Source organism: Solanum tuberosum, unplaced genomic scaffold (genome assembly GCF_000226075.1).
Source record: "Solanum tuberosum cultivar DM 1-3 516 R44 unplaced genomic scaffold, SolTub_3.0 scf00001, whole genome shotgun sequence".
Classification (NCBI taxonomy): domain Eukaryota; kingdom Viridiplantae; phylum Streptophyta; class Magnoliopsida; order Solanales; family Solanaceae; genus Solanum; species Solanum tuberosum.
The window spans coordinates 1,563,116-1,589,226 of record NW_006238927.1 but is presented as its reverse complement, the minus strand read 5'-3'; the positions used below and the strand labels follow the sequence as shown (position 1 = coordinate 1,589,226).

At 33.9% G+C, this 26,111-nt stretch overlaps 1 protein-coding gene across 1 annotated transcript; it reads left to right on the top strand.

Annotated features, from left to right (window-relative positions):
* Window positions 1-473: 473 nt before the first annotated feature.
* LOC102583007 (phragmoplast orienting kinesin-1) lies at window positions 474-17,642 on the top strand. Its single transcript, XM_006337907.2, has 30 exons — window positions 474-1,109; window positions 1,266-1,421; window positions 1,556-1,639; window positions 1,730-1,849; window positions 1,920-2,033; window positions 2,119-2,211; window positions 2,416-2,576; window positions 2,651-2,725; window positions 6,277-6,364; window positions 6,456-6,514; window positions 6,590-6,653; window positions 6,806-6,871; window positions 6,972-7,139; window positions 7,218-7,322; window positions 7,439-7,674; window positions 7,756-7,825; window positions 8,025-8,083; window positions 10,147-10,213; window positions 10,320-12,263; window positions 12,462-13,691; window positions 13,776-13,883; window positions 14,130-14,287; window positions 14,385-14,457; window positions 14,552-14,626; window positions 15,078-15,308; window positions 16,165-16,263; window positions 16,350-16,424; window positions 16,495-16,553; window positions 16,839-16,950; window positions 17,046-17,642. The coding sequence occupies exons 1-30, from the start codon at window positions 651-653 to the stop codon at window positions 17,277-17,279; spliced, it is 6,642 nt and encodes a 2,213-aa protein (XP_006337969.1). The 5' UTR covers window positions 474-650; the 3' UTR covers window positions 17,280-17,642.
* Window positions 17,643-26,111: the final 8,469 nt, after the last annotated feature.

Here is a 26,111-nt window from a genome sequence, read left to right as displayed (position 1 = left end):
TGAGCCAAAAGTGCAGATTTGTTGGGGATCTAGATCTATACCCAACACCTACAAGTACTTTTTATATAATATGTTAAATACAATAAAACCCCACTTAACTAATATTCGGTAAATGAATGATTTTTTTAAATATAGTATATTTTCGGTTCTGATTTGAGCCAATGAAAAAAACCATCCATTTCTATAAGATAATAAGATAATTTTTTTTTAATGTGAATTCAATAAATATGATACATAAATTAATAAGATATAATGATTTTGATGTAATCAAAGTTAACCTTCATTGAATCTCAAAACAATCTTTAAATTAATAAATATTACTTTATCGATTAAATAATACCTCTACAAAATAATACACGATCCCACCTATATTTAATACAGTAAAAAGATATTAATACCCTATACTCACTAGTTCTAATATGATATGCTAAATAAAATGAAAAGATAAAAAATGTAAAGGGGAGAGCAGAATTGAATTTGAAAAGGAGCGGGCTTGCAGCTTCAATTCAGACCCCACGAGGCCACCACTGAATGGGTGAATGGTGAATGCTCTCTCTTCCCATCTCCGATAACCCCATCATTCAAATTCTCCCGTAAAAAACCCTAGTAGTCTAGTCAGTCCAATTTGATATTGAGAAGAGTTGAGGAAAATGTCGAAATACGCTTCTTCTTCTTCATCTCTTAGATCCGCTTCTCGAACCAATCTCAAACCAATCGAGTCCAATGAGAACGACTTCCACAACCTCTTCACCCAGTTTCCTTTTCCTCCTCCTCGTACACCTCTTAGTTCCATTCCCGATCCATCTCAAGACCTCCAATCTGAAACTTTTAGACCTTCCCATCGAAAATACGACACCCCCGATACTCATATTGGAAATGGAGTTAGAGGGAAAGCACATTCTGAACCTAATTCAGCCCAAACTACTCCAGTGAGGAGAATTTCTAATGTGTTTACACCAGGGACTTGCTCTGGGGTTAGACATACAGGACCCAAAGGGGCTACTTTATCTTCTAGAACTTCAAAAGTTATCAACTCCGAGCCTTCTGTACAAGTTCCGCACTTTGAGCTGGCTGAGGATCCTTCTTTCTGGAAAGATCACAATGTGCAGGTTCTGTTCAGGAATTTTTATGTCTTTTCAATTTGAATTATTTGACTGTCTCATTGACTACCATTATGGTCTTGGATAGTCATCGAACTAGTTTGGCTCAAGGTCAATCTTTATTCTCAACAACAATGACAAAAGTCACTACTTTTATTCATGTAGGTATTGATCCGTGTTAGACCATTAAATAACACAGAGAAAGTGTCACAAGGATATTCTAGATGTTTAAGGCAAGAGAGTGCACAGACACTGGTTTGGCTTGGTCATCCTGAAACCAGATTCACCTTTGATCATGTTGCTTGTGAAACTATATCACAGGTTCGTAATACTATAATCTGTATCTGCATGCTTTTGCATTCACAGAAGCATGAATGCACCATGTGTGGCGCAGGATGAGATAACTCAAGGTTAATAAAATTTTGATATGAACTGTTCTCTTGAGCTTTGAGCAGGAAAAGCTTTTCAGAGTTGCAGGGTTTCCCATGGTGGATAACTGCATGTCCGGTTATAATAGCTGCATGTTTGCATATGGTCAGGTGCGCAACTATGCTAATTCTTGGTGTTTGATGTAATTTACAATAGCCAATTATTGATTTATAGGTTTTGGGGTTATTCCATTCTTGCAGACTGGAAGTGGAAAGACTTACACAATGATGGGTGACATAGGTGAAATGAGTGGAAAGCTAAGCGAACAATGTGGGATCACTCCTCGAATATTTGAGTACTTATTTACTAGAATTAGAGAGGTTAGATATGAAAAAAAGGATCATTTAGCTGTCCACACTACTTTGCCTGACTAGTTTTAATGCCTTTTAGGAAGAGGACAAGCGAAAGAATGAGAAGCTGAAGTATAGTTGCAAATGTTCTTTCTTAGAGATATATAATGAACAGATAACCGACCTCCTTGAGCCTTCATCAACTAATTTGCTGGTAAGTGTAATTTTATTTTATGACAATTGCTGTTGTGTTTTACATTCATACAGAATCAGTCACTACATATGCTGACATATGATAGCTAAGAGAAGACTTGAAGAAAGGTGTATATGTTGAAAACCTCACTGAAGTTAGTGTCAGTTCTGTTGATGACGTTCTCAGAATTTTGTTACAGGTGAAACCTAATGCTGAACCTTCATCTCTAAGCTATGTTGCTCAGATCCTCCAAAAATGCCAGTGCACCCGTGTTGATCCTCCAAAAATGTGTTACTTTTGGAGGATCTGAAACACACCCGATCTCACTTTTGGAGGCTATTAGCAACACAGTCTCTAAGCACTTCTCATAATAGAATTGTTTTGATGATTTTGTCTTCCACAGGGAGCTGCAAATAGAAAAATGGCAGCTACTCATATGAATACTGAGAGCAGTCGATCTCATAGTGTTTTCACTTGCAACATTGAGAGTTGCTGGGAGAAAGACTTGATGAAGCACTTTAGATTTGGAAGGTTAAACCTAGTAGATCTAGCTGGTTCTGAAAGGTAAGCTTCAACTTCAATAGCATATAATCTTAGTCAGTTGTGTTTTCAGGCTTACACAGTTTCCCATTATCTAGGCAGAAAAGCTCTGGTGCAGAAGGAGATCGTTTGAAAGAAGCTGCAAATATAAACAAGTCTTTATCAACTCTTGGGTAATGATAATCATAAGATAATCTTGAGTAAATTGGGGACTGAAATTACTATGCCATTTTCTTGATTATTTTTAAATCCCTATCATGCATTATTAATTCTAATCATTATACTATTCTTAATACCAAAGATTAGGCAGAAGAATATCTAGAACTAGAATTTTTCGCCCTTCTCATTGTACCAAGAAGCAAGTATAGAAAATAAGGATATACGATAAGTTCTTTACCTTTATTTTAATAATGTAGGAAGTGTAATATGTATTTTTATTGGGACATTAGCAACTGATTAAGCAAAATATATGTAAGAACAATATCAAGCATTTGCACGACAAAAGGTTGTGGGTTACCATTGAGTGACTGAAATTGGTGGATGAACATCCTGTCCAAAATTGGCAACAATTTGAAGGGAAAGAATTATGCCGTGAATTTAACATGGCGTGCACAATTGAGTTTCTTAATAGTGTCACATTGCACTCATAAATTCTGAGGAGTTATAAGATCCAAGAAATATTATGAAAGAAGATAAACATTGTCCAATTAGTCATCGTCATTGATATACTAATTTTCATCTTGCTATGATCTACGATAAACCTTACATCAGATATACATATATATTAATCAATCAATTGCACTATAAACCCTAAATAATTGGGGTTGGCTATATAATTGTCTTTATATTTGAATTGATGTAAGACATTAATTTCTGACTAGCAACATAACCTATTTCTATAATGAAATTTGCTCCTTTATTAAATTGGTTATCACAAAAATGCATAATCTGAGACATGATAACAACGAATGACATGAATCATTTGAGTTTTTTGTTTTTTTTTGAGTTTTTGTTAAAATAAGGTTAACATATCTTAAGTCTAATGCTTCATTCATTGTCATCCGGAAGGGGAGGGAGCAACAAACATTAAGGAGTATAGACCTATTAGTATTTTTTTTTTGAGAAAGAAAAATAGATTACAAATATAGACCTATTAGTCTAGTGGGAAGCATCTATAAGATTATTTCTAAGATGCTTTTAATAAACTTAAGGTCTTAAACGAGATAGTGCCTACTTCACAAACTACTTTGTGGAGGGTGGACAAATCTAGATAGAGCTTTGGTGGTAAATGAAATAGTTGACTCTAGAAGAAGGTAAAAAGATCCTGGTATTTTATGCAAATTGGATCTCGAGAAGGCCCATACTTAAGGAAACTGGGAATTCCTAGATTTCATTATGTTGAAGATGAGTTTCAGAGGAAAATGGAGGAAGTGGAATGAGTATTATATCTTCAAGGTTAGGTACTCAGTTCTTGTAAATGGCAACCCTTGTGGCTTTTTCAGTAGTTTGGGAGAATTGTCTAAAGGGGACCCGGTATCTCCCATGTTGTTATATGGTTGTGGAGGGTTTGAGTATGATGATGGATAGAGCACTGACCAGGGAATATCTGAGGGGCTCCCCTACAATAGTGGAAGGACATGGTATTATGAGGATTTCACAATTACTGTTTGCTAATGATATTTTTTTTTTTATGATGCTGATATGACTCAATTAAAATATTTTAGATATGTACTTATTTGGATTCAAACGGGTGTCGGGCCTTAAGATCAACCTCAGTAAGTGCGAGATTATCCCAGTCAGAGAGGTAGATGATATTGAGACACAAGAATTGAATTGTAAGGTTAAGTCTCTTCCTAGTTCCTACCAGCCACCTTGTTTTTCCCGTAGGAGCTTCAAACGAAGACAACATGGAATGTAGCGTTAAAAAAGGTTGAAAAGAGGTTTGCAAGGTGGCCATAATGATATTTGTCCAAATGAGGAAGTGAAGTATTTATTAAGCATAGTTTTTTGAGAATCTTGATGCTGTTGCTCGAACTCTCTAAAAATATTGCCGTACCTATGTTGGGTTCTCCAAAAATGCACTACTTTTGAAGAGTTCAACATGCACCTGTCGACATTTTCAAAGAGTACGAGCTACAGAATCGTCACATACTCAGATCATTACTACAAGCACCAATTAGTACAACATACCTAGTGAAATTCCACAAGTGGGGTTTGGGGAGGGTAGAGTGTATGCAGACCTTACCCCTATCTTGTGGAGGTAGAGAGACTGTTTTAAACCTCAACTCAAGTGCAACAATTGCAGATATAAAGGAGAAGAAAGCAGTGATGAGAACATAAGAGAAGCAATATAAAGCCTAAAAGAAAGAATACTAACAACATAAAATAGTGCATTAGCTGAAACCTAGTAAACAAAGATGATATATATCGAGAACTAGAACTAGTACAACGACAAACACTAACAAGCAAGGCAACACTCCACTACTTAATAATCTTCTACCTTGATATAGACCAACACACCCTCCTATTTAAGGTCATGTTCTCGGTAATCTGAATCTGCACCATGTCTTGTCTAATCATCTCTCCCCAATGCTTTTTCGGTCTACCTCTCCGTGTGCCTAACTTTAACCTTCCAAAATTGTTTTCACGCCTCAAACCTTCCAAACGGTTCAACTCCATTCATAAGAATAATTAATGGCATCAAATAAATCCATTGTGGTCTATCTCATAATTAAATATGTGGTCTAGGTCAAAGTCAACTGAAAGTCAACCCCGAGCACACAGTCAAACCTTGAAACAAAAGACATTTTTGGGTTACCCATAACCCTATGAATTTAAATCTATAATCAGATCTCCATTTGAGTTTATTTACTTGATCAAATCACCATTTTACCAATTCTAGGGCTCCATCATAAAATGTGGCTAGGTCATCACAATTGTGACCACTACAAAAACAAACAACCAGCCACAAATGAAAACCCCTACCCATCACCTTTGGTCCGCAAATGTGAACCTGGTGTCCGCATTTGTGACGCACCAGGTTCAGCAATGCACCAACTATAACTTTCTAAAATATGCCAAAACACTTCCCAATGCAAACATATTAACAAGTCCAAACACATAATATGAACCTATAAGAAGTTTGGAAACATGAAATGGGGAGCTAAAACTCACAAAAGAGGGGTTGTGTTGTTACAACTTGTGATTTTCTGGGATGTTTGTCCACGCATAGTCAAATTTAGTCTCCCTCTCTCTCTCTCTGTCAAACACACACTTTTTTTTTAAAACTTTGAGGGCCAAACTGGAATCGTCGTTTGGCATTGATTAATTTTTTATTTACAATGTTTGAGCTATCTTATGCTCTAAATACTCTTTCACAGAGAATTATGCAAAAAACAATATGAAGATATATTTGTTATTTAGAAGATTAAGCATATGCTTTAGTTTCTCGTCTTTATTTAGCATAATTCTATGTGGAAGAGTTATTTAGCAAGTACTATGAGTTTAGTTAAACAGCAAGAAGTTAACAAGTAGGAGGAGCTGGTTTAAATTTCAAAAGGAAATTTGTAGACTGCAGGGTCTCATTATCCAGTGTGTAGAATATTCATATGCTTTGTGTTACTGATCTCTTTTCTACAAAATTCTGAAGTGATATTCAAGCTAGCCTTATGCTGTCCTACTTGGCTATGTTTTGTTCTAAATTGTGCCTTGTCAATGCATGCAGACTTGTCATCATGTCTTTGGTGGATTTGGCACATGGAAAACATAGACACATTCCGTACAGAGACTCTAGGCTAACTTTTCTCCTTCAGGTGAGAATTATCTTATGACTATTATACTGAAGTAATAAATTAATATTGAATTATTCAAAATAGAAGGCTATCTTTTTCTTCTTCGATGTAGGATTCTCTAGGTGGGAACTCAAAAACTACAGTAATCGCCACCATCAGCCCATCCATTTGGTAACAGGATAATCTCTGCTGTCATTTTGAAAAGACAATTGCAGTGTTGTAATGACTAGTTTTTATCCTGTGCAGTTCTGCCAGTGAGACACTGAGCACTCTAAAGTTTGCTCAGCGTGCAAAGCTTATTCAGAACAATGTATGAACTTCCAGATATATGCTTACTTTTGTTTGGAAAGAACAAAATTCTTTAAATTATTTAACTTCTGAGCTATATTTTCTAGGCCATGCTAACTTTGTTTGGAAACCAAAAATCTTTAGTTTTTAAAGTATTGGCCTTTAATTTTCTAGGCTAAAATAAACGAAGATGCTTCAGGTGATGTTTCAGCATTGCAGCAGCAAATCCAACAACTGAAGGCATGTAATATGCTCTATTAAAGGTGTATTATATTATGTTATATATGAAACATGTAAAATATTCAATGCTCTCAAGTATACTTGAAAACGTGTTGAACAGGGTCAGTTGTCCTTTCTACTGAAGCATCAGGGATCTGAGAGTTACTTTGCAGAAAGTGTCCCACATTTAGATCAATTCAGCTTGGGCGACTGTCCTGAGAGCTTCGACCTGTCTGAGGAATTGGATATGCACACTGATTGTGGTCCACAACATGGAGGAAAAAACTCGGTAGTCTTCTACACCTTCAATTGTTTCTCTATTTAGCATCAAGATCAAGTATAATATTGTCCCATGAATCAATGACAGTTGCATTATCTGAAAGCAACTTTGTTCAATGCCGTGAGGAGAGCGAAATTGGCTGAGATGGAAATTAGGAGATTAGAGGCTGAAATTGAAGAGATGAAACATTTGGTATGAATAATTATGACATCTCTTATGTACCTTGTGATATTAGAAAGTGCACCTTAGATGAAGTTGATATTTAAATATAGTACCATGTTTGATAAAAGTTAAGGGTTGCCTTACAGGTTCATCAGCAAGAAGAAGAGGTTCAATTTAGTAAAGAGATAATGAAGCTCAGAGACGAAAAACTTGACCGATTGGGATCACTTGGAAATGGAATGATTTCTGCCGACAGCTTTGTCCTGGAAGAAAATAATGGTTTAAAAGACGAGATTCAGATACTTCAGGACAGAACTGAACGAAATCCAGAATTGACTCGACTTGCATATGAGAATATTAGCCTCCTTAAGCAACTCAGATGGTATTAACTACGATGATCGGTCTTTCCAAAGATTGATGCTCCCTGTTCTATAGTAATTTAATCTTGCATCTGTCTCTTCAGGTTTGAGAACTTCTATGAGAACGAGGAGACAGAAAAATTGCTTGCTGAAATGTCAGAATTACGTGAACAGGTTCAAAGTTACTCTCATGGCTCTATTTTTTGGGTTCAATACATCCGTTGTTTTTCATGAAATTTACTCTAGGTCAAGTTTTTGGAATTAGTCATGCTTTCCTAGGAAGCCTGTGCCTGCTTAAGAGAAGAACATCAGATTACTGATAAGGTGACTGTTGTGTATCATCTGACATGTGCAAACGGCATCCCAAATGCAGGAAAGAGTAGCTGCAAGAGAGTTAAAAGAATGTGGAGAAATGAATTCAAAAATAATCAGGTAAAGTCTCTGCAAGTGAAAATCCAATTATCATATAAGGGTGTACACAACTAAATCTTCAGCTCAGCCTGCAATCACCCCTTACATGTATGCAAACTTGCAATACACAATTAACTCTCTACAGTTTAAGTTTTTAACCTGAGGTGTTCACCAGTATTTAGCATGGAATTAGAGCAAACAAAGGTTTTATCTTCAAGTCTCACCACCACCCAAAAACTAAATTATTTTCACGTGCTCGACCCATGAAAAAGAATCTGGGCTGGCATGTGAGGGGTGCGTTGTAGATAAATAAATAAGTGTTCGTCTCTAACATCTTAACTTTTAGATGAGGTGGTTAATTCTATTCAACAAATTTAATTTCTTTCAGAGCATGAAGACTGCTTATATCGCTTCCCAAATCAGTGGAACTTATGTGTGAATATATATAGGGATAATTACAGTCCAATGTCTTTGGGTGAACTAGTTTACAAAATAGTCAACAAATGTATAGGCTTTGTATATTTAAGTATAATCTACATAATCAATGTATAAATTTTGTATATTTCAGTCATATTGGTAAATTAGTTTGGCCGAACTGTACTAATTGGTAAGCTTCCCTAAATATATATACGTATGTACGTATCATGTACTCCCTCTGTTCACTTTTACTTGTCCACTATTCCAAAAATTAGATTTTCACTTTTACTTCTTACTTCATATCAAGAAAAGACAAATTTTCTCCCCATGTTTTACCCTTAACATTAATTACTTATTTCTCAAATCATTTTCCAAAACCTAAAACTAATCATCAATCAGTAAGGGTAGTGTGGTACATCAAGCATGTCAATTATTATTTTCTTAATTGGCGTGCCAAGTCTAAGTGTGCCAAGTAAAAGTGAACGGAGGGAGTAGTAACTAAAAATGAGAAACTCCTAAGTGCAAAGTTGGATTAATATTTTACACCAACACTAAATCAAAATATTATAAAATATCAAATAATTAAATATTAAATAGTAATCATATCATATTATACTAAATGCTAAAAGTGAGAAGGTGTTAAGTCAAAAGTTGAAAGACAAAAATATCTATAGAAAGTTGTTAGATATTTTACCCTTTTAAAAACTAAATTAGTTACATTTCTCTTTTATCTTTTTTTTTTTTGTATTTATTTTCGTTTCTCTCCTTCAATTTACTTAACACAAACACAATGAAGTAGTGAAGGAAAAAAAAGTCAAATCCGTTTTCTTAACCTCACATAGCTACAACGCTTGAATATCATTTGGACTTCCTCTCCTTTATTTATTTATTTTTCTCCTTTATTTGCTTCAAATATGTTTGACTCAATGAAGAAGACTCTTGAATTTTGATTGGTTATGGGAGAAGGTATCGACAAGAACTCGAAAAATTATGTACTGATTGTGTATTTCTTTTTTCATCTATCTATATTGTTACGATTAAAGTCTTAAGAACGAAGGATGTATATGCTATATTTTTCTTCTCTGTTTGTTTTTTTGTGTTTTCTCTCTGTTAGACTTCATTAATTCAACTTTCTATGAATTTTTGTTTGTCGTAAGTCTTTATTTTTATTTGGGCTCAAAATAGTCATTTGTGACTGACTACATTGGAAGTTTGCTAACTACTAAACTAAGTTTAAAATTTATAGTTGGTTGCTTAAAAGGAATTAATTTTGAACATTAAAATTCATCCCTCATTTGTTGTTTCTATAAAAGATTTATATGTAAGTGTTGCATTTTATTAGTCATTGCACACATGTTTTCATAGAATTTTAATTGTTCTAATGGATTTATAAATAATTACATGGGTCACATGTGCAACGCATGTATCTAGAAACTAGTATATATATATATATATCCTTACACACACACACATATACCTGTATCAATTTTACCTATCTAATATCTGGTCTACAATTGGTGTGAAAAGATTGATGCTTTCTTCCTTGACACCCAAATAGCATGCTAAACTTCTCTTAGTATTACGTCAATGAAGTGAGAGTTCAAAAGCATAACTGTTCTTATTCAAAAGCTTCCGTTTTCGCTTCTGATCTGTCTTTTGCTTTGTAGGGAAGTTGATGAATTGCAAGGAGAATTGAGCAAACATGTGAACTATAACCAAGCTGCCTTTGATTCTGTAAGAATGATCTTGGATATTTTCTTCTGTATGAGGGATTAGATTTCCTCCTTGACATATCTACTATTCCCATCTGTTGTTGACTAGCTGGTACTTACTTTAACAGGTGGACACCATGTCAACTGAAGCTGATAATGCAAACAGGACACCACATGATCCTCCAGCAGGTGGAGAATCCAAAAATAAAGAAGTTGAGGATCTTGATGGGCCCTCCATTTTGCAGCATAAAGATATCATGGAACAGTTGATTGAAGCGAGATCCTTGATGGAAGCAATGGAACAGGAACAAGTTCAGCTAATAGAAGAGCTTGAATTCACGAGGGAAGAAAATCAAAGGCTGTCTAAGCAGATGCGTGCCTCTGAAAGGTCTGGGATGCAACACATGCCTATACCTGATAGCCATGAATCAAGAGGCTCTCTTTTTGAAACTCAAGATGGTAATGGAGACCTCTGCATGGTTACTTTGCAAGATAAGTTGGAGAAAATGTCCAAGGACCTTGAGGAGGCTCACTTGCTTAATAGCCAATATCTGGAGGATCATGCATTAAAGTTGTTGCAGGAACACCAAACTGAGTTAGTGCGTGAGGAGGTTGAAATGGAAACAACTAAAACGATTCTTCATATGCAGGAAGAGATTGTTGCAATGAAGTCAGAATTACAGGAGAAAATATGCTTAATGGCTGATGAAAACATGAGTTTGAAGAACAGTCTGGCAGCAAAAGAGGAAGAAATAAAGGTGCTGTGCATGGAATGGGAAAGAGCAACTTTGGAGCTAATGACCTTTCTCATAGATGGTTCTAAGTCCATGCGAGATGCTTCCTCCCAGATAGAAAATATAGCTTGCTCATTTCCAGACGTCAATGCTTGCATTGGCGAACATGTAGAGAAAGCTGCTAAAATTTGTGTCGAGAAGGAAGAAACCATTCTTTTGTTAAAAAGGAGTTTGGAAGAAGCACAACGGGGCATATGGCAAATGGATGAGAAATTGAATTCTCTGAGAGGTGCAACAATGGCTTTTATACAAGCTCAGCAGTTAGATAATGAGGCAAGCAGCAAGGAAGCAATCCAGCTAGTTTCTTCTTTAGATGATCAAATCAGTAGGCTGGAATTTTTAGAAAAAAATCTACTGTACAAGGGGAACCACATTGCTGAAGTTCATGTTGGCTCATCTTCTGCAAATGATGGATCTGATAGTATTGATAACCTCAAAAAAGGAGACAGTTCAAGTGAAAATTTATTTGCATTGGTAGCTCATGAAAATAATATTGAGTTGGCAAGGTTAGAGCTACTGGAGGTGGAGAATGCTGTTAATGCTCTCTGCTTTGATGCACAAAACTATCTGTCAAGCCTCCAATCAGACGCCTATAAAATGATTTGTTTGTGCAAGGATTTCAATCAAGAATTTCTGGATCTTTTCCATCAGTTGCGGAATAAGTTCTATAATCTGATAGAAAATGGCAATTCTCAGTACCATGCAGTTGGATTTCCATCATGTGATTTCAGTAAGCTTCATGACCATGACAAACAGCAGAAACTGCTGCATCAGATTAACTATGAACTTGTTGAAACTAATGAGAAATTGAATCAAATCACCACAAACATAAACAGAATTTTGAATTCATATCTATGCCCTGATACAACTGAGGATCCAAGTGAATCAGATGGATGGACAACTGACTGTTTAGCTTCATGTTCTAATCTTTTAGCTGAAAGTGTTGCTTCAGGAAGAAGGTCAAATACATCTTCTCTCAGTGGTATCTCACAAAGCATAAGAAAGAAGTTGAATCTAGAAGACACATCACTAGTGCATTTGAGGAGGGATTTTAATATGGCATATGGTGCTTTTGCCAAAATAAATGCTCAGTTCAATTCGGTTTTCAATGAGAAAGGAGAGGGCGATTGCTCAACCCCAGTGCTGTATCTCTCTAATTCAGCTGAACTTGCAAAATGGAACGACCAGCACCCAATCAGGAATGAACAAAATGAAACAATTTGGGGTCATAAAATGGTGATGCATGGAGCTGAAGTTAGCTGCAACTACAAGAGAGAGGTAATACTAATGTCATATAGTCTTGAATTGAATCTGAAACATCATATCCTTAATCATTTGAGGTAAGAAAAGAGGTCAAATTGCTGGTTTTTAGAGTCTTGTTTTACTAGATAAAAGAAATGCCCTGCTCTTATCCATTCATTTAATTTGAGTTCTGCAAATTCACATCATTTCCTTGGGTTCATTCTGGGCATGCAGGAAGAAGTTGGTGACAACATCACTGAAGAGAAAATCTTCTTCAAGAAGTTTGAGCAAGCCTTCTCAACCATCAAAGAAGTAGATTACACGTTAAATGCTCTGGTGAAAGTGAATAAAAATGAAAAACACTTGACTTCTATGTTGAGACAAGCAGAAGAGGAATTACTGGTACAGAAAGCAAGCTTAGTTGAAGATGTCAAACACCTTAAGTCCTCCATTCAACAGAGTGATGAAGAAAAAGGAATACTACAGGACGAGGCCTGTCACAGCTTGATAGAAATTTCAAATAGAATGTCCTTGCTTGAAGGGTCATTTGTTGATATGCAAAGAGATGTGGAGGGATTGTTGAAAACATTGTTTGCTGATGCTTCTAGAATGGCAGAAGAAACACTGCGCCACATCAACAGCTCAAAATCAATACTAGAAGGTATATTTTCTGGCACTATGAAGAACGGGGTATCCTCTTCTGTGCTATACCATTGTCAAGCTATTGATTCTATGCATGACTTGGGGAGAAGTTGTAAAAGTGGCATGATCATGGATAAAGAAAAGCTGGATGGAATGACAAGCTTCAGAAGAGAGGAGGATAAAGAGTTGTGTCTAGACCAGATTGACAGCAAAAATGAAATTTTGGAGCTCAGAAAAGAATTGGAACGAAAAGAAGTTTTGTTGAAAGGTTTGCTATTTGACATTAGCTTGTTGCAAGAATCAGCTTCTAGCAGAAAGGATTTCACGGATGAAGTTGAAAAGTTAATTGCAGCTTTGAATCGAGTTCAAAATGAGTTATCTACTAAAGAACGTCAACTAGATGAAATGCTCATTCAGCACAAAACTCTTGAAAACCAGATACAAGAGATGGAGAGTGCTCTATTTTCCTCAAAAGCTGATCTTGAAGAGACTCGAAGAGCATCAGATAATTTCTCAAAGCAAAACTCTGAGTTGAGAGCTCTCTTAGAGGATCTTTGTGTGAAGAAGTCCCAAACAGAGGATGAGTTGAAAGAACAAAGGGAGATTGTGAAAAGCCTAGAAAATGAAATTCTTCGGCTGACCTCCTCAGCAGAGAAACAACTGATATTGTTGAATAAAGATAAAGATACTGAAGATGATTTTAAGAGGGTGACTGGAGAAAAGAACCAGCTTCTTGAACAACTTCGGTTCTTGCAAGACAAGCTTGATATGGCATATTCACTAGCCGATGAGAATGAAGCTATTGCTGTACAAGCTCGTCAGGTATGTATTTTTCTGAAGAATATTTAACTGGCCAAACTTTGATGGACATGCTCTGTGCTGATGACATATCACTTGAGTTACCAGGCATCAGAAGCCAGTAAAATGTATGCTGAAGAAAAGGATGAGGAGGTTAAGATTTTAGAACACTCTGTTGAGGAACTTGAGGGAACCATAAATGTACTGGAGAGTAAGGTAAGCCTTTCCACATTAATTTTCTGTCTTAGAGTTAAAAGTGCTCATTATTAATTTGTCCCTATTCATCAAAATTTATTCATTGATCCCTGGCAAAATCAGTCATAGTATAACTTTTAAATTCAGCTTTAGCTATCCTTTACTTGTGGAATGGCCTTCTAAAACAAAACAATATTTAACATGCAAGCTTTATTCTCTTGGTTTAATGTTAAGAATTCAAGTCCTTTCCTTTGTTCCATTTTCAAGGTACATGAAATGGAAGAAGAGGTCGAAAGAGATCGCCTGATTAGAGATTCATTAGAACTTGAACTTCAGGCACTAAGAAAAAGATTATTAATGGTTGAGAACTCTCAAAGTATGGACATGAGCTCAGGCGAACTATCCACAAAGGATCAATTTTTAAGGTCAGAAAGTTCATGTGGTTTATTTTATACAGAATCATTTATACATAACCATGGCATGGTATATGATGTGACATTGATCCAAAAAACTGTATGGAAGGTTGGTGGAACCTACCAAGGCTTATTACCAAATAGGAGTTCTTGAAGAAGAAAAAGCAGAGCTAACTAAAGAGGTAGGTTCTTGTGTCACAAGTTGATTTCTTTCATTATAAGATTCTCTGTCCAGCCGGATTTCTACATGTTTGAGCTTTGGTTTCTATGCTGTAGATAAAACAATGCAAGGAATACATTTCAGAAATCTTATTGCACGCTCAAGCCCAGGCATCACAGTATCAACAAAAGGTATTGTAAAGCACAGAAAGTCCATTAAACCTATCGTTGAGTGCAAGTAAATGAGAAAATCAAGTAGTAAAACCTTTATACCTCTAATTCATTTTCCAGGACGAGGTTTCAGAGTCCCCATTTTAAGCCTACTGCTAGGCAGTGCATGCATAACTGAAACTTATGCAGTGAGTTTCAACTTAGTACACTTAGACTTATGGAAGTTCTTTGATAATGCTCATATTCTAAGAATTAAAAGTGTCTGAACTCATAAACTTTTATGCAAAAGGAATTTTATAACTACACTTGGAAAGGAAAACTATTTGCAAGCTTCTAATGTAAGTGCCACACTAGAGACTGCTTAGTCCGCTTGGAGCTTTAGCCAAATCTCTATGCAGTAGTTTTTGTCTGGTGCTATGATCAATGATGCTTATATAAAGTTACAAGACCTCATTCACCGTATATGATACAGTACAAGGAGTTGGAGACAGTGGTGCATGGACTTGAAACCCACTCATTAAACACAATAAATGGAGGACCAACTTCAGAGAAGTGCTCAACCAGGCCAAGAGGTTCAAGCTCACCTTTCAGATGCATTTCCAGTTTGGTTCAGCAGATGAATAGTGAGAAAGACCAGGAATTGTCAGCAGCTAAATTTCAAATAGAAGAGCTAGAGGTGTTACTGGCTCAAAAGCAGAAGGAGGTATGTACAATGAAAACCTTACTTATCAAAAAAAAGAAAGAGCTGGAGGTTTGCACTTTTAGATAAATAAAAAATTTCATACAGGAGTCTTATTTTAGACATGGTAGCTGTGGAAAGCTAATTCATTTGCTTGAGGGGTGGTTCCTAATGATGACGCTAAGCAACTTTTGGGGTGACGTAAATTTCGTAATCCAAATTATCACCCCTTATTCTGAGATTTTATCACAAAATCATTTATAAGCATGAATCGGAATGTGTTTCTTTGCTATGTTTGAATCCCATCGGAGGTGACACTATGCAAATTTTTCTCATTTCCCTAAGCCTTGGTGAATGGTGATAGTAGTTGTGCTGATGGAAGGTTGCAAGTACCAGGTGGATTCATCAAGGTGCATCCTGACTAGACCAGACCAGACACCGTCATTAATGAAAAAAATGACCATTTTATTGCTAAGCTCTACAAAAAAGGGAAAATTCAGTCAGTGTACATATTTTATATGTAAATCCTCCTTAATAGGAGTAAAAGCTATTGACATAAACAAGAATTTGTAAAGTATATTAGCAAAGGCCTAATAGAGGCAATCTATCATGACCTCAAAACAGGTAACACGATTTAAGACCAATTCACGGATCTACATGAATGAAGTTGAAAATATCAATATATATCTCCATCACTTTTGTATTGATATATCTACTTCTCATTTCTGACAACCAACAAAGTTACTCTTTGGCTATTGTCTCAGCAGTGCTATTATAATCCCTTCATCTTCTGTACTTCCATGTTTCAAAGACATTTCCTCCTGCTTTCATACAGATAGTCACTCTTCTTACATATATTTATGATCGTCTATGTTGTCAGATTTGTATGCTGAACAGTAGACTGGCTGCAACAGAAAGCATGACACATGATGTAATTCGGGATTTGCTTGGTGTCAAGCTGGACATGACTAGTTATGCAGTAAGTTCCTCACGAATCCCTCTTTATTTTCTTGTGTATTTCTGTTACTGAGTTGTAGTGACTTTTTTTTTTTCTGTATGTTCTAGAATTTGATGAACCAGTTTCAACTACAAAAGTTTGTAGAGGAGGCTCAGCAGCAATCAGAAGAGCGCATTGTAATGGTATGCTTAATAGGAAATCATATGCTAAAGATTTAGTTTTGAGCCTTACAAGTGGTTTATGTTATTACAGGAGAGACAACTTTCCAATCTAAGGAGACAAATTGATGATCTAGTTGAAGAAAGAGAGAGGTGAGTTACTTTGTCTTCCTCATCTTTGAATTTAACCAGTGTTGAGTAGACAAGGAATGATGTGTTATATTAGTAGTGTGGTTGGCAGTGGAGTAAATCTCTTTTTGAAAGAGAAAGATCAATGAAATAGTGTTTCGCTGGAGCAACACAATATCATTCACGTTCTTCCAGAAAATGCATAGGATTGATAGATATTCCAGTATTTGAGAAAAGCCAGTATAATATTCTACTTAGATTCTGATTGTAGGATGTATGAGGGGTTCTGACTATTTTAACAATTTTTAGACACACTTTGGAAGCAAAAAAAAGAGAGGCAGATGTGCTATCATCCCAGATGTGCATGGAACAACTCCGAGAGCGTGATCAGATGCTAATTGCTCAAAATGAAATGCTAAAAGTATGAAATTTTTACTGTCTCTCATATTAGGAGATAAATGTAATATTGGTACATTAGTTATTAATTAATGATATTGCTGTTGGATTTGGCACCAGATGGATAGGACTAACTTACAGAGGAAAATTGTGGAACTGGATGATATGGTTAAAAGGCTGTTGGGAAAACAGAGTCAAACGGAAATGGGTGCCTTAGCTAGATTGAAAGAAATTGATGTTAGCCAAAAGCTGGGTCATCCTCAGAAGTTAGTTTTGGGAGCAACGGACAAATTTTCTCGCTCTCATGAGGCTGAAGACCTGAATGGTTGTGGTAAGGACACAAAATTCAGGTGAGTACACATCATAAACTTAGAGAACAGAACACCTATCAATCTCACAGGAAGTCTACTCAGAATCAAAATTCCTAACGCAAATACCAGTAATAGGAGTTGCAGATAATTGATTAGTAATATTTTGTTGGAATGTAACTATCAGGTGTATCATATAATGTATGTAATGTAATATTGGTTTGTGGAGAGGTGAGCAACCTGAATAAGCGGTAATAGGGACACAACAGTGTTAGTAATTCTTCTAATTACATGTAAAAGGCAATCTATGCCGGTTCCAACTACTTTGGAATTGTTGCATGTATATGAATGAGAGTGTTCACCACCTGTGATCAAATTGGCCCTTGCGAATGAACAACTTGATGCACTATCTCCCTTTGACCATCACCACCATGCAGTCAGAAGACACTAAAATTGATTCTCCAACTGAATCTGAGGTATTGGAATTTTGTAGACTATAATACAAGTTTTTGCACGGACTGATCATGTGGTCTTTAATTTTTGCTAAATGTTGCTTTTTTTAACAAAAAAGTTGCGGGCTAAATTCATTGGGCACAACTAATTTCCAAGGCAAAACTTTTTAGGCCATTACTTCTACCTTAAGCATAACTTTTGATTTGCAGGACAACTTTTTCCATAAGGCATAACTTTTTCTTTTTTTTTCTTTTTATCAAAAATCATTCGCACTGAAGTGTTCACCACTGGTGTGACCCCTACCATATCCATTTCACTACAAATAAAAAAAATACATAAGTTGGAGGGGGACATCAAACCTTACTTCCTTTTATATCCTAGAATACAATAAATATCCTAATAGAGTTTATGATCAAAAAATGATCTTCAAGTCATTAACCTCCCATGTGATGCAACCAAATAAAACACCTAAAATGTAACACACAGAAGAAACAAGAGATGAAATGAATTATGGAGGGTCGTAGTGCCAGTAAGTGGCTTTCTTTGGTCTTCAAGGACCCCTGACCTTGGTCGAAAGTTTAGACTCTTGAAAGTAAATGATCGTCTCTTGTATAGTAGTAGCGTACTTAGCAAGAGCATCTGCAACTTCATTTCCTTCCCTATAGCAATGCTTTACTATTATATTTCTTTGAGCAATCTTATTCTTGATGTCTTCAATGAGGTTGTGGATTCTCCAAGGTGGTTTACAACTCCCATTAATCATTCGGACCACAATTTGAAAATTCAATTCTACCTCCAAAGCTTCAAATTATTGATCAAGACACCAAGAGATACCAATCAAAGCTGCTTGAGCCTCACTATAATTGTTAGTGTAGCATTGAATAGGGTATGAGAAAGCGATAATCATGTCCCCAATTCTAGTTCTAACAATTCCTCCGGCTCCAACCTTGTTTTGGTTTCTCATGTAACTCCCATCGGTATTGAGCTTCCAATTATTGCCATTAGGTTTGTTCCAGTGTATCATCCTGCTTATGATTATTGCTTTAAAGTTTTCAGCCATAAGATATACTTTGCTCCAATTCAAGGTGTAATCTATGAATTTGAACTTCTTTCGAATAGTTACTTTAACCTGAAAAGGAAATTGAAAGCATATGTCAGAAGTAGGGGTGTACAAAATCGAATTGAAAATCGAACCAAACCGCAAATCGAGTCAAATCGGAAAAAAAAATTCAACTAGTGGTTTGGTTTGACTTGATTTGGTATTGAAAAAAAAACCCGACTATATTTGGATTGGTTTGGTTTTAACTAAAAAAAACGAACCCGAGACCAAACCAACCCGACATTATATATATAATTTTAAAATTTTATTTTATACATAAAAATATTTACTTTGATAGAATTTTTAAATATTTTTTTTTATACTTTTTCATAATTTTTATCTTTTAATATATTATTTCAAGTTTGAAACTTAGAATTCTGAATGGTTCAATAAAATTATAGTCTACAGATGTTGGTAATTATAATAAAGCTTAAATAAAAAACAAATTAATACTAATGCAAAAATAAAATCAATTCAACACTAAGAATGACGATAATATTGAATATTTGTTCTTTAGTTTTACTTTGGTGTAGACAATTAAAATACATAATATAATTTTAATTTCCTTTTAAATATTTTAAGTCATGTAACTAATACTTATTAAACTTATTTTAGCATGATTTAGTACTTTTAAATTATGATCATTTTCATTATGACTTGTTAATTTGCAATATTTGTTTTACACGATTTCATTATTATTATTTTTTTGTTGGATATTTTAGTGTCATTAATAATATCATATTTTGTGTTATTTTCTTAAGAAACACCTTAAATAGTTGTATTTTGGTAGGACTAAAGAAATATCTGAAGTACAAGTAAATTCTATGTTTGTATGGATACTTTACCGAAAAAAGCCGAGGTTGAAAAATCCAAATTTTATTGGTTTGGTTTGGTTTATAAATTTAAAAATCCGACACAAATGGTTTGATTTGCTATTTGAAAAATCTGAACCAACCCGACCATGTACACCCCTAGTCAGAAGCAATAACTTTTTTCTTTCCATATCTCTATATACATCTAGCTTTCCAGATTTCCCAATATGTAATAATAGGAGTGATGAGAAATATATATTTGTGGATGTTGCCTCCACCATTGCCACACAATTGAGTTGACTGTGTTTCTAGTGATATTGAAACCAAGTGGTCTAGATATCTGGGACCAAGCCTACCTGGCCATGTCACTAACTGCAAACAAATGATCATTAATTTCATGTTGGGCAATTTTGCAACAAGAACAACTCGGAGATGAATTTACATTTATATTAAATCTGGACATTGAGGAATCGATAGGAAGTTTGTTCCTCAAAATTCTTCACATAAGAAAGGATACCTTAAATGGGATTTCCTTTATCCATATATAATTGTATATTGGAGAAGCAACATTTTTTCCCCCTCAAATTTTGAACAAGAGAAATAACCATTATGACTTAATTTCCAGATAGCTTTATCATTTGTATCTCCATTGCTGATTTGAGTACCTTTTATTAAGTTCAAGGTTTTTATGGTATGGGATATTGAATGTGATCCAAGTATCATTGATGGTTAGTGATGTAGGTGCTAACCTTAACATTATCAGGTTTGCGATTTGGATTAATCATGTGAAAAGGAAAATTATTACTTAAGTTGATCTTCCATATGATATGTTGTTCCATCTTGTGTCTCATGCAAAGCAAGTCTTTCCAAGCGGTAGAATCTTTAGTAGCAATTACCTTAAAGTTTGGATTACTCCTTTGGCAATAATTAGCTTTTTAAAAAAAGAGCCCAAAGAGAAGGTTATGTCCTCAATCTCCACCACCTTTTAGCTGAGAATGTGTGACATATATCTATTAAGCTTTTAAAACCCAAATCACCTTCTTTAGTAGGAAAAAACATGTTTTTCCATGAAGCCCAATGATAGCTATTTTTCCATCTCTGTCCCCAAAAGAAATTAGCAAACTGCATTTCTATATCTTTGATAACAACGCTTGGAGGCATTAAAGAAGCAAAAATATGTCGAGTCTGAGATTGAAGAATATGCTTAATTATTTTAACTTTACCTCCTGAAGAAAGTTATCTGCCTTGTCAACCCCTGCAATCTTGTTAAGAATCTTTTTGGAAATATCATAGAAATAACAAATTTTCTTTGCACTACTATATATATATGACAACCTAAATAATTAAAGGAGGAAGAGGGTTGAGTATACCCAATCCATCTTTTAATCCTTCTGTAAGAAGATTATTTGTCTCACGGTGGATAAGAAAAACTTTTGTCCTTGTTAACCTCCTACCCAGAAGTCAATTGGTACTTGTACAAAAGATTCATAATCAACTTAATGGAATACTTATCACCAGAAGTGAACAAGATTAACTCATCTGCATAACTAAGGAGATTAATTTGAGGACCCTTTTTATGCATAGAAAAACCAATGAACTTGTCATTAAAAAGTAAGTAATTCAAAGCTCTACAAAATCTGCCTTGAGCTTAATTTTTTTTCCTTCAGGCATAACTTGTGTCTTGGACATAATTCTCCTGCACTTGTGCCAGTGAACTTATACTTTTGAGGCATATTTTGTAGGCATAATACATAAATATGCTTTTTAACTTGGCCTTATTTCATATTTATGTTCTTCAACTTTAGGTGTGCACTAGTAGACACTTGGGGGTCGTTTTTGCTGGGAACAAGGTATCGCAAGATTAAATATCTTGGGATTAGTTATTCCACCAAATAAGACACCAAGATTTTATCCCTATATTATTATTTTATTCCAAGACTATTTGTTTTTATCTCTCACACCAAACATCCCTTAAACCTATATAAAGCTGAAAAAATAGGCACCCACGTCCGGCATCCTACATGACAATTTGTATCATACATGGTGTCCTACATGTTTTAAGTCACATATGATTCATGTGTCTTCTTGTTCAACTTTATATAAGTTTAAGTGTCTACTTTTGCACACTCAAAATTGAAGGACATAAATGTAAAATGAAGCCAAGTTAAAAATCATATTACTGTATTATGCCTAATTTGTATCATTGAACTTATGCATGAAGCATAACTTTACCTGAACTATGCCTTGAAAAAAAATATTCCGTTGTTAAGGACATTTTCGGCTATTTTTGTTTACTTAAAAGCTCTTAAGGGTTTAAGTTAAAAATCAATTATTTTGAGAAACGAAAATTCAAGACCATTCAAAATAGAGGCACTTGTGCAACTGATCCCTTATAATACTGCCTTCGTTCATTTTTACTTTGTTCATTATACTAAAAATAATAGAAGTTCACTTTTACTTTTTTGAATTTAAAAATTCAAGAGATAATTTACCACTCTTTTATTTTTATCCTTATTATTAAGTATAATTAGTATACATACCCACTCATTACGCAATTAGTTGATTAATGTATCATAAATAATTTATTGACTATTTTAAAGTTGAACCTATTATATAGTTTATATGATTTTATTTGTTTGAAAATATATTACGTTAACAATATCTAATTATCATCTTATTTTTCAATAAATCTATTCTTTTCCTTTTTTCTGTTTAGTGGGATTTCTCATTATATTCTTGCAATATTTTTCTTCTAATCAACTGATACATAAAAAAATTTGCATGAATGAATTCAGTGTCAAAATAAATTTTATTATTGCGAAAAATCATTTATTCTCAAATTTGTATAATCAAGTTTTTTTTTCCATTATAATATTGTATACATTTGATTTTATAATTTCAACTATAAAAATTTGATGAGCTTGTTAGATTACCAAATTTTGAACAAATTTGAGAATAGATGATTTTTCGCAATAATAAAATTTATTTTGACACTGAATTCATTCAGGAAAAAAAACTTAATTATGTCGTTTAAGCACACAAATTACTTCTATATAATCGTAGTTTGACTTTTCAACAACATAACAATAAAATCTTTACAAAACAAAACAAAATAAAAAATATAATAAAGGGACACGTTTTTTGTCCCTAAAAAATCTTTCTTTTTTTATGGTTCTTCCTAAAATATCTCCCTTCAATATTTTTACTTCCTATTTTTCTCTCCTTTTCTAATCTTTTTCCTAAAATATTGAATAAGAAGATTCTCTTTTTCTCTCTCCACTTTTTTTTTTCTGAAATTTTTCTCCCTCCTTTTCTAATTTCTCTCTCTTCACTTGTTTCTTTGTCCTTTTCTTTTTTTAAACCATTTTTTACTGCATTTTATTTTCCTAAAATTTTCTTTGTTTTTTTCTTATTTATGTCCCTTCATTCTTTTATTTAAATCATTTTTACACTAATCTAGGTTGGAACATATAACAAAAATTAACTTTATCATCAAAGTTTGAATTTATTTTTTAAAATTCATTTGGTTATGATTTGATATAATTCATTCATTATGGTAAAATTGATTTAGATTAATTTGAACTTGACATCAAGGTTAAATCATATTGTGCACCATGGAAATTTATTTGATGATACTCAAAAGTTGATACATACTTGATCGTTTAGATTATGGTGTTACGTATTATAGGATTGTAACATATAGCTAAAATCAACTTTACTATCAATTATAAATCAATATCTTTTATAGTTATAAATCAATATATCATCAAAAAATTATTCATATCATACACCAAAATACATACACTATGACATATTGCAACTTCAAATCATCAAATAACAATTATTTTTAAACCAACAAATTCACTAATTATTTTTAATTGTATAGTTATTAAAATTTGAACTTGACACAAAGGTTACACCACATTGTACACCATGTATATTAACTTGATGATACTAAAAAGTTGATACATATATACTTGATTAGATTATGATGTTATGCATGGTAGAATTCGAACATATAACTAAAATCAACCTTACCATCAATTATAGATCAATTTCTTTTATAATTCTTAATCAACATATCACCAAAAATTAGTCACATCATCCATCAAATTTAAATCAACATATTACCAATATTTTAACTATATCATCCATCAAAATATATACACTAAAATATATCATAGTTAAAAACCAACAAATCATCAATTATTGTACCAGATCAGCCATCAAAGTATATTCCATAATATATATCATCATTTAAAATAACATATCATCAACAATTGTACCAAATCGATCACTAAAGTGTATACACTAATTTTTTTTTGTGTTTAAAAATTATCCGATAATTTATGGGCTACATGATACAAATCATATTCACTATGATCATGCGGATCTTCTTCGAATTAACAGTTGTAATTTTTTCTCCTTACCTTCTTTTTTTGTCGATTTGAAGGTATAATAATGAGAGAATTTGCACTAACATCTTTCTCCTTACCTTTCTTTTGGCGAATTAGTTGTAACAGAGAAAGAAATCTCACTATTGATGGCATGAATTGTTCTTTCATATTCACTTATGGGGAATAGAGTGAATGCATTCAACTCAAAAAGTAATTTAGAACATACGATGGGGCTATTAATATTGTGTTGAAGCCTTGACCTAAGGCTTTTTCTATGAGTAGAATTCATGGATAAAAAACAACAATAAAAATAATTTTTTTTCTTGAATTAGAGGTGATTTAAAAAATAAAAAGAATATAAAAGAATAAAATATTATCAAGAATGAATGTTTTACCTAGATATTAACAATGGAAGAGATGAGAGACTAATAAGAGAGAGGAACATATGAGAGAATATTTTTGTGATTGAGATGAATAATGGAGGGAGGGAGAAAAAAGATCTTGTTATGAGTCTCAAAAAATAAGCACACTAACCCAAATAAAAAATAAAAACGTGTACTAATTTAAATTGTCATATTTGTAATTAAAAACTTAGTTTTGTAAATAAGAAAGAGTATATTTTATTGTAACGACCGAGTTCCATCGTTATAGAAAATCCAACTGGAAATTTTTTTGGGTCAGAAAACTTTTTCGTAGTAACTTGAAATCTCCCAACCTAGTCCAGATTTGGACGAAATCGGAGTCATTAAAGTCTAGGAAAATCTGGTAAAAATTGGGTGCTCTAATTATGAATTTGATCATATGAGTAGACAACTAAGACGTTAAGGAATCGGTATGACTTTACGGAATTGAATTGGGTGAGTAGTGTTACGATCCGATTTCGAAAACTAAGGTTTCGAAACCAATTTCGCAACTTTGGCAATTTTGTTGAGTTTTGGAAAAAACCATAATTTAGAAGTCGCCACTTAATTTTTTAGGAAAAATTAAGAAAACCATTTAAAAAGAGGTTTTTGGAAGAAAACATTTAAATAAAACCAGAGTTTTGGGTAAGAGTTTAATTAATTCTCTAAGGAAGGGTTTAGGTATTTTAGAGAATCCGCTAACACACGGTTGACCGACGGATTTAAAAGTTTGGCTAATTTTATAAAATAAAAGAATTACTTATAAAAAATCTTTTGATGCTTGTTAAAATTTCAAAAATAATCCTAACTTGAAACTTTTATCCATAGTCAAGTTTTGAACCATACGATTAATTCTAATTTACCAACATGGATCAAGGGACCTTATTTAACAACTATGAAAGGATATAGAAAATCCTTAAGTTATTCATACAAAGTTTTAAGTTATTTTAAAAGAGAACTAATTTAGTTTAAGAAAACTTAACAACTCTATCCTAGTCAAAATTTGAACTAAATAGTTAATTCAAACTCATAAACATGGATTCAAAGCTAATTACTAACTATGAAAGAATATGGATAATTCTCAAGTTAGTCTAAGAGCTTAAGTTGCCTAACTTGAAAGAGTTTTGAAAATTTAAATACTTAAAATAAACAACTAACGAAATAGAAGAGTTACTTAAAAACATCCAAGGATTCATCTAAGTTAGATAAAATAAATTTTAGAAGTTAAAAACAAATACCACAAAATCACAATATGATGGAGACAAAGTGCGAATAGAATTGGGACAACTTTAAGTCCACTTGCTGCTTCTTATTTGCTGCTGCTGGAGCTGTTTTTGAACTTTTTTAAAGTCCAAAACATGCTATTTCCAGCCCTTCGAGGCTGCTGCAAATCTGCTGCACTTAGTGAACTTTCGAGAGTCCAAAAATTATCAAGTTTCAGCCTTTTCAAGGCTACTGCTGCTGCTGTCTTTTGGAGGTTTTACCCAATTTTGCTCTTCGTTTTTGGCCTTTTAAGGCTGCTGTGGCTGCTACTTTCTTGGGATTTTAACCCAATAATATTAGCTTCCTTTCGATCGGCTTGGATGGAGATTGACTCAAAGAGAGGAGTATGCAAGAAGAGGAGTCCATTGGACTCAAATGAATGTCACATGTGCAAGGAAAGAAAGAAAAGAGATTAATGTTCTAATCAACATACAAAAATATTTAGGGAAAATG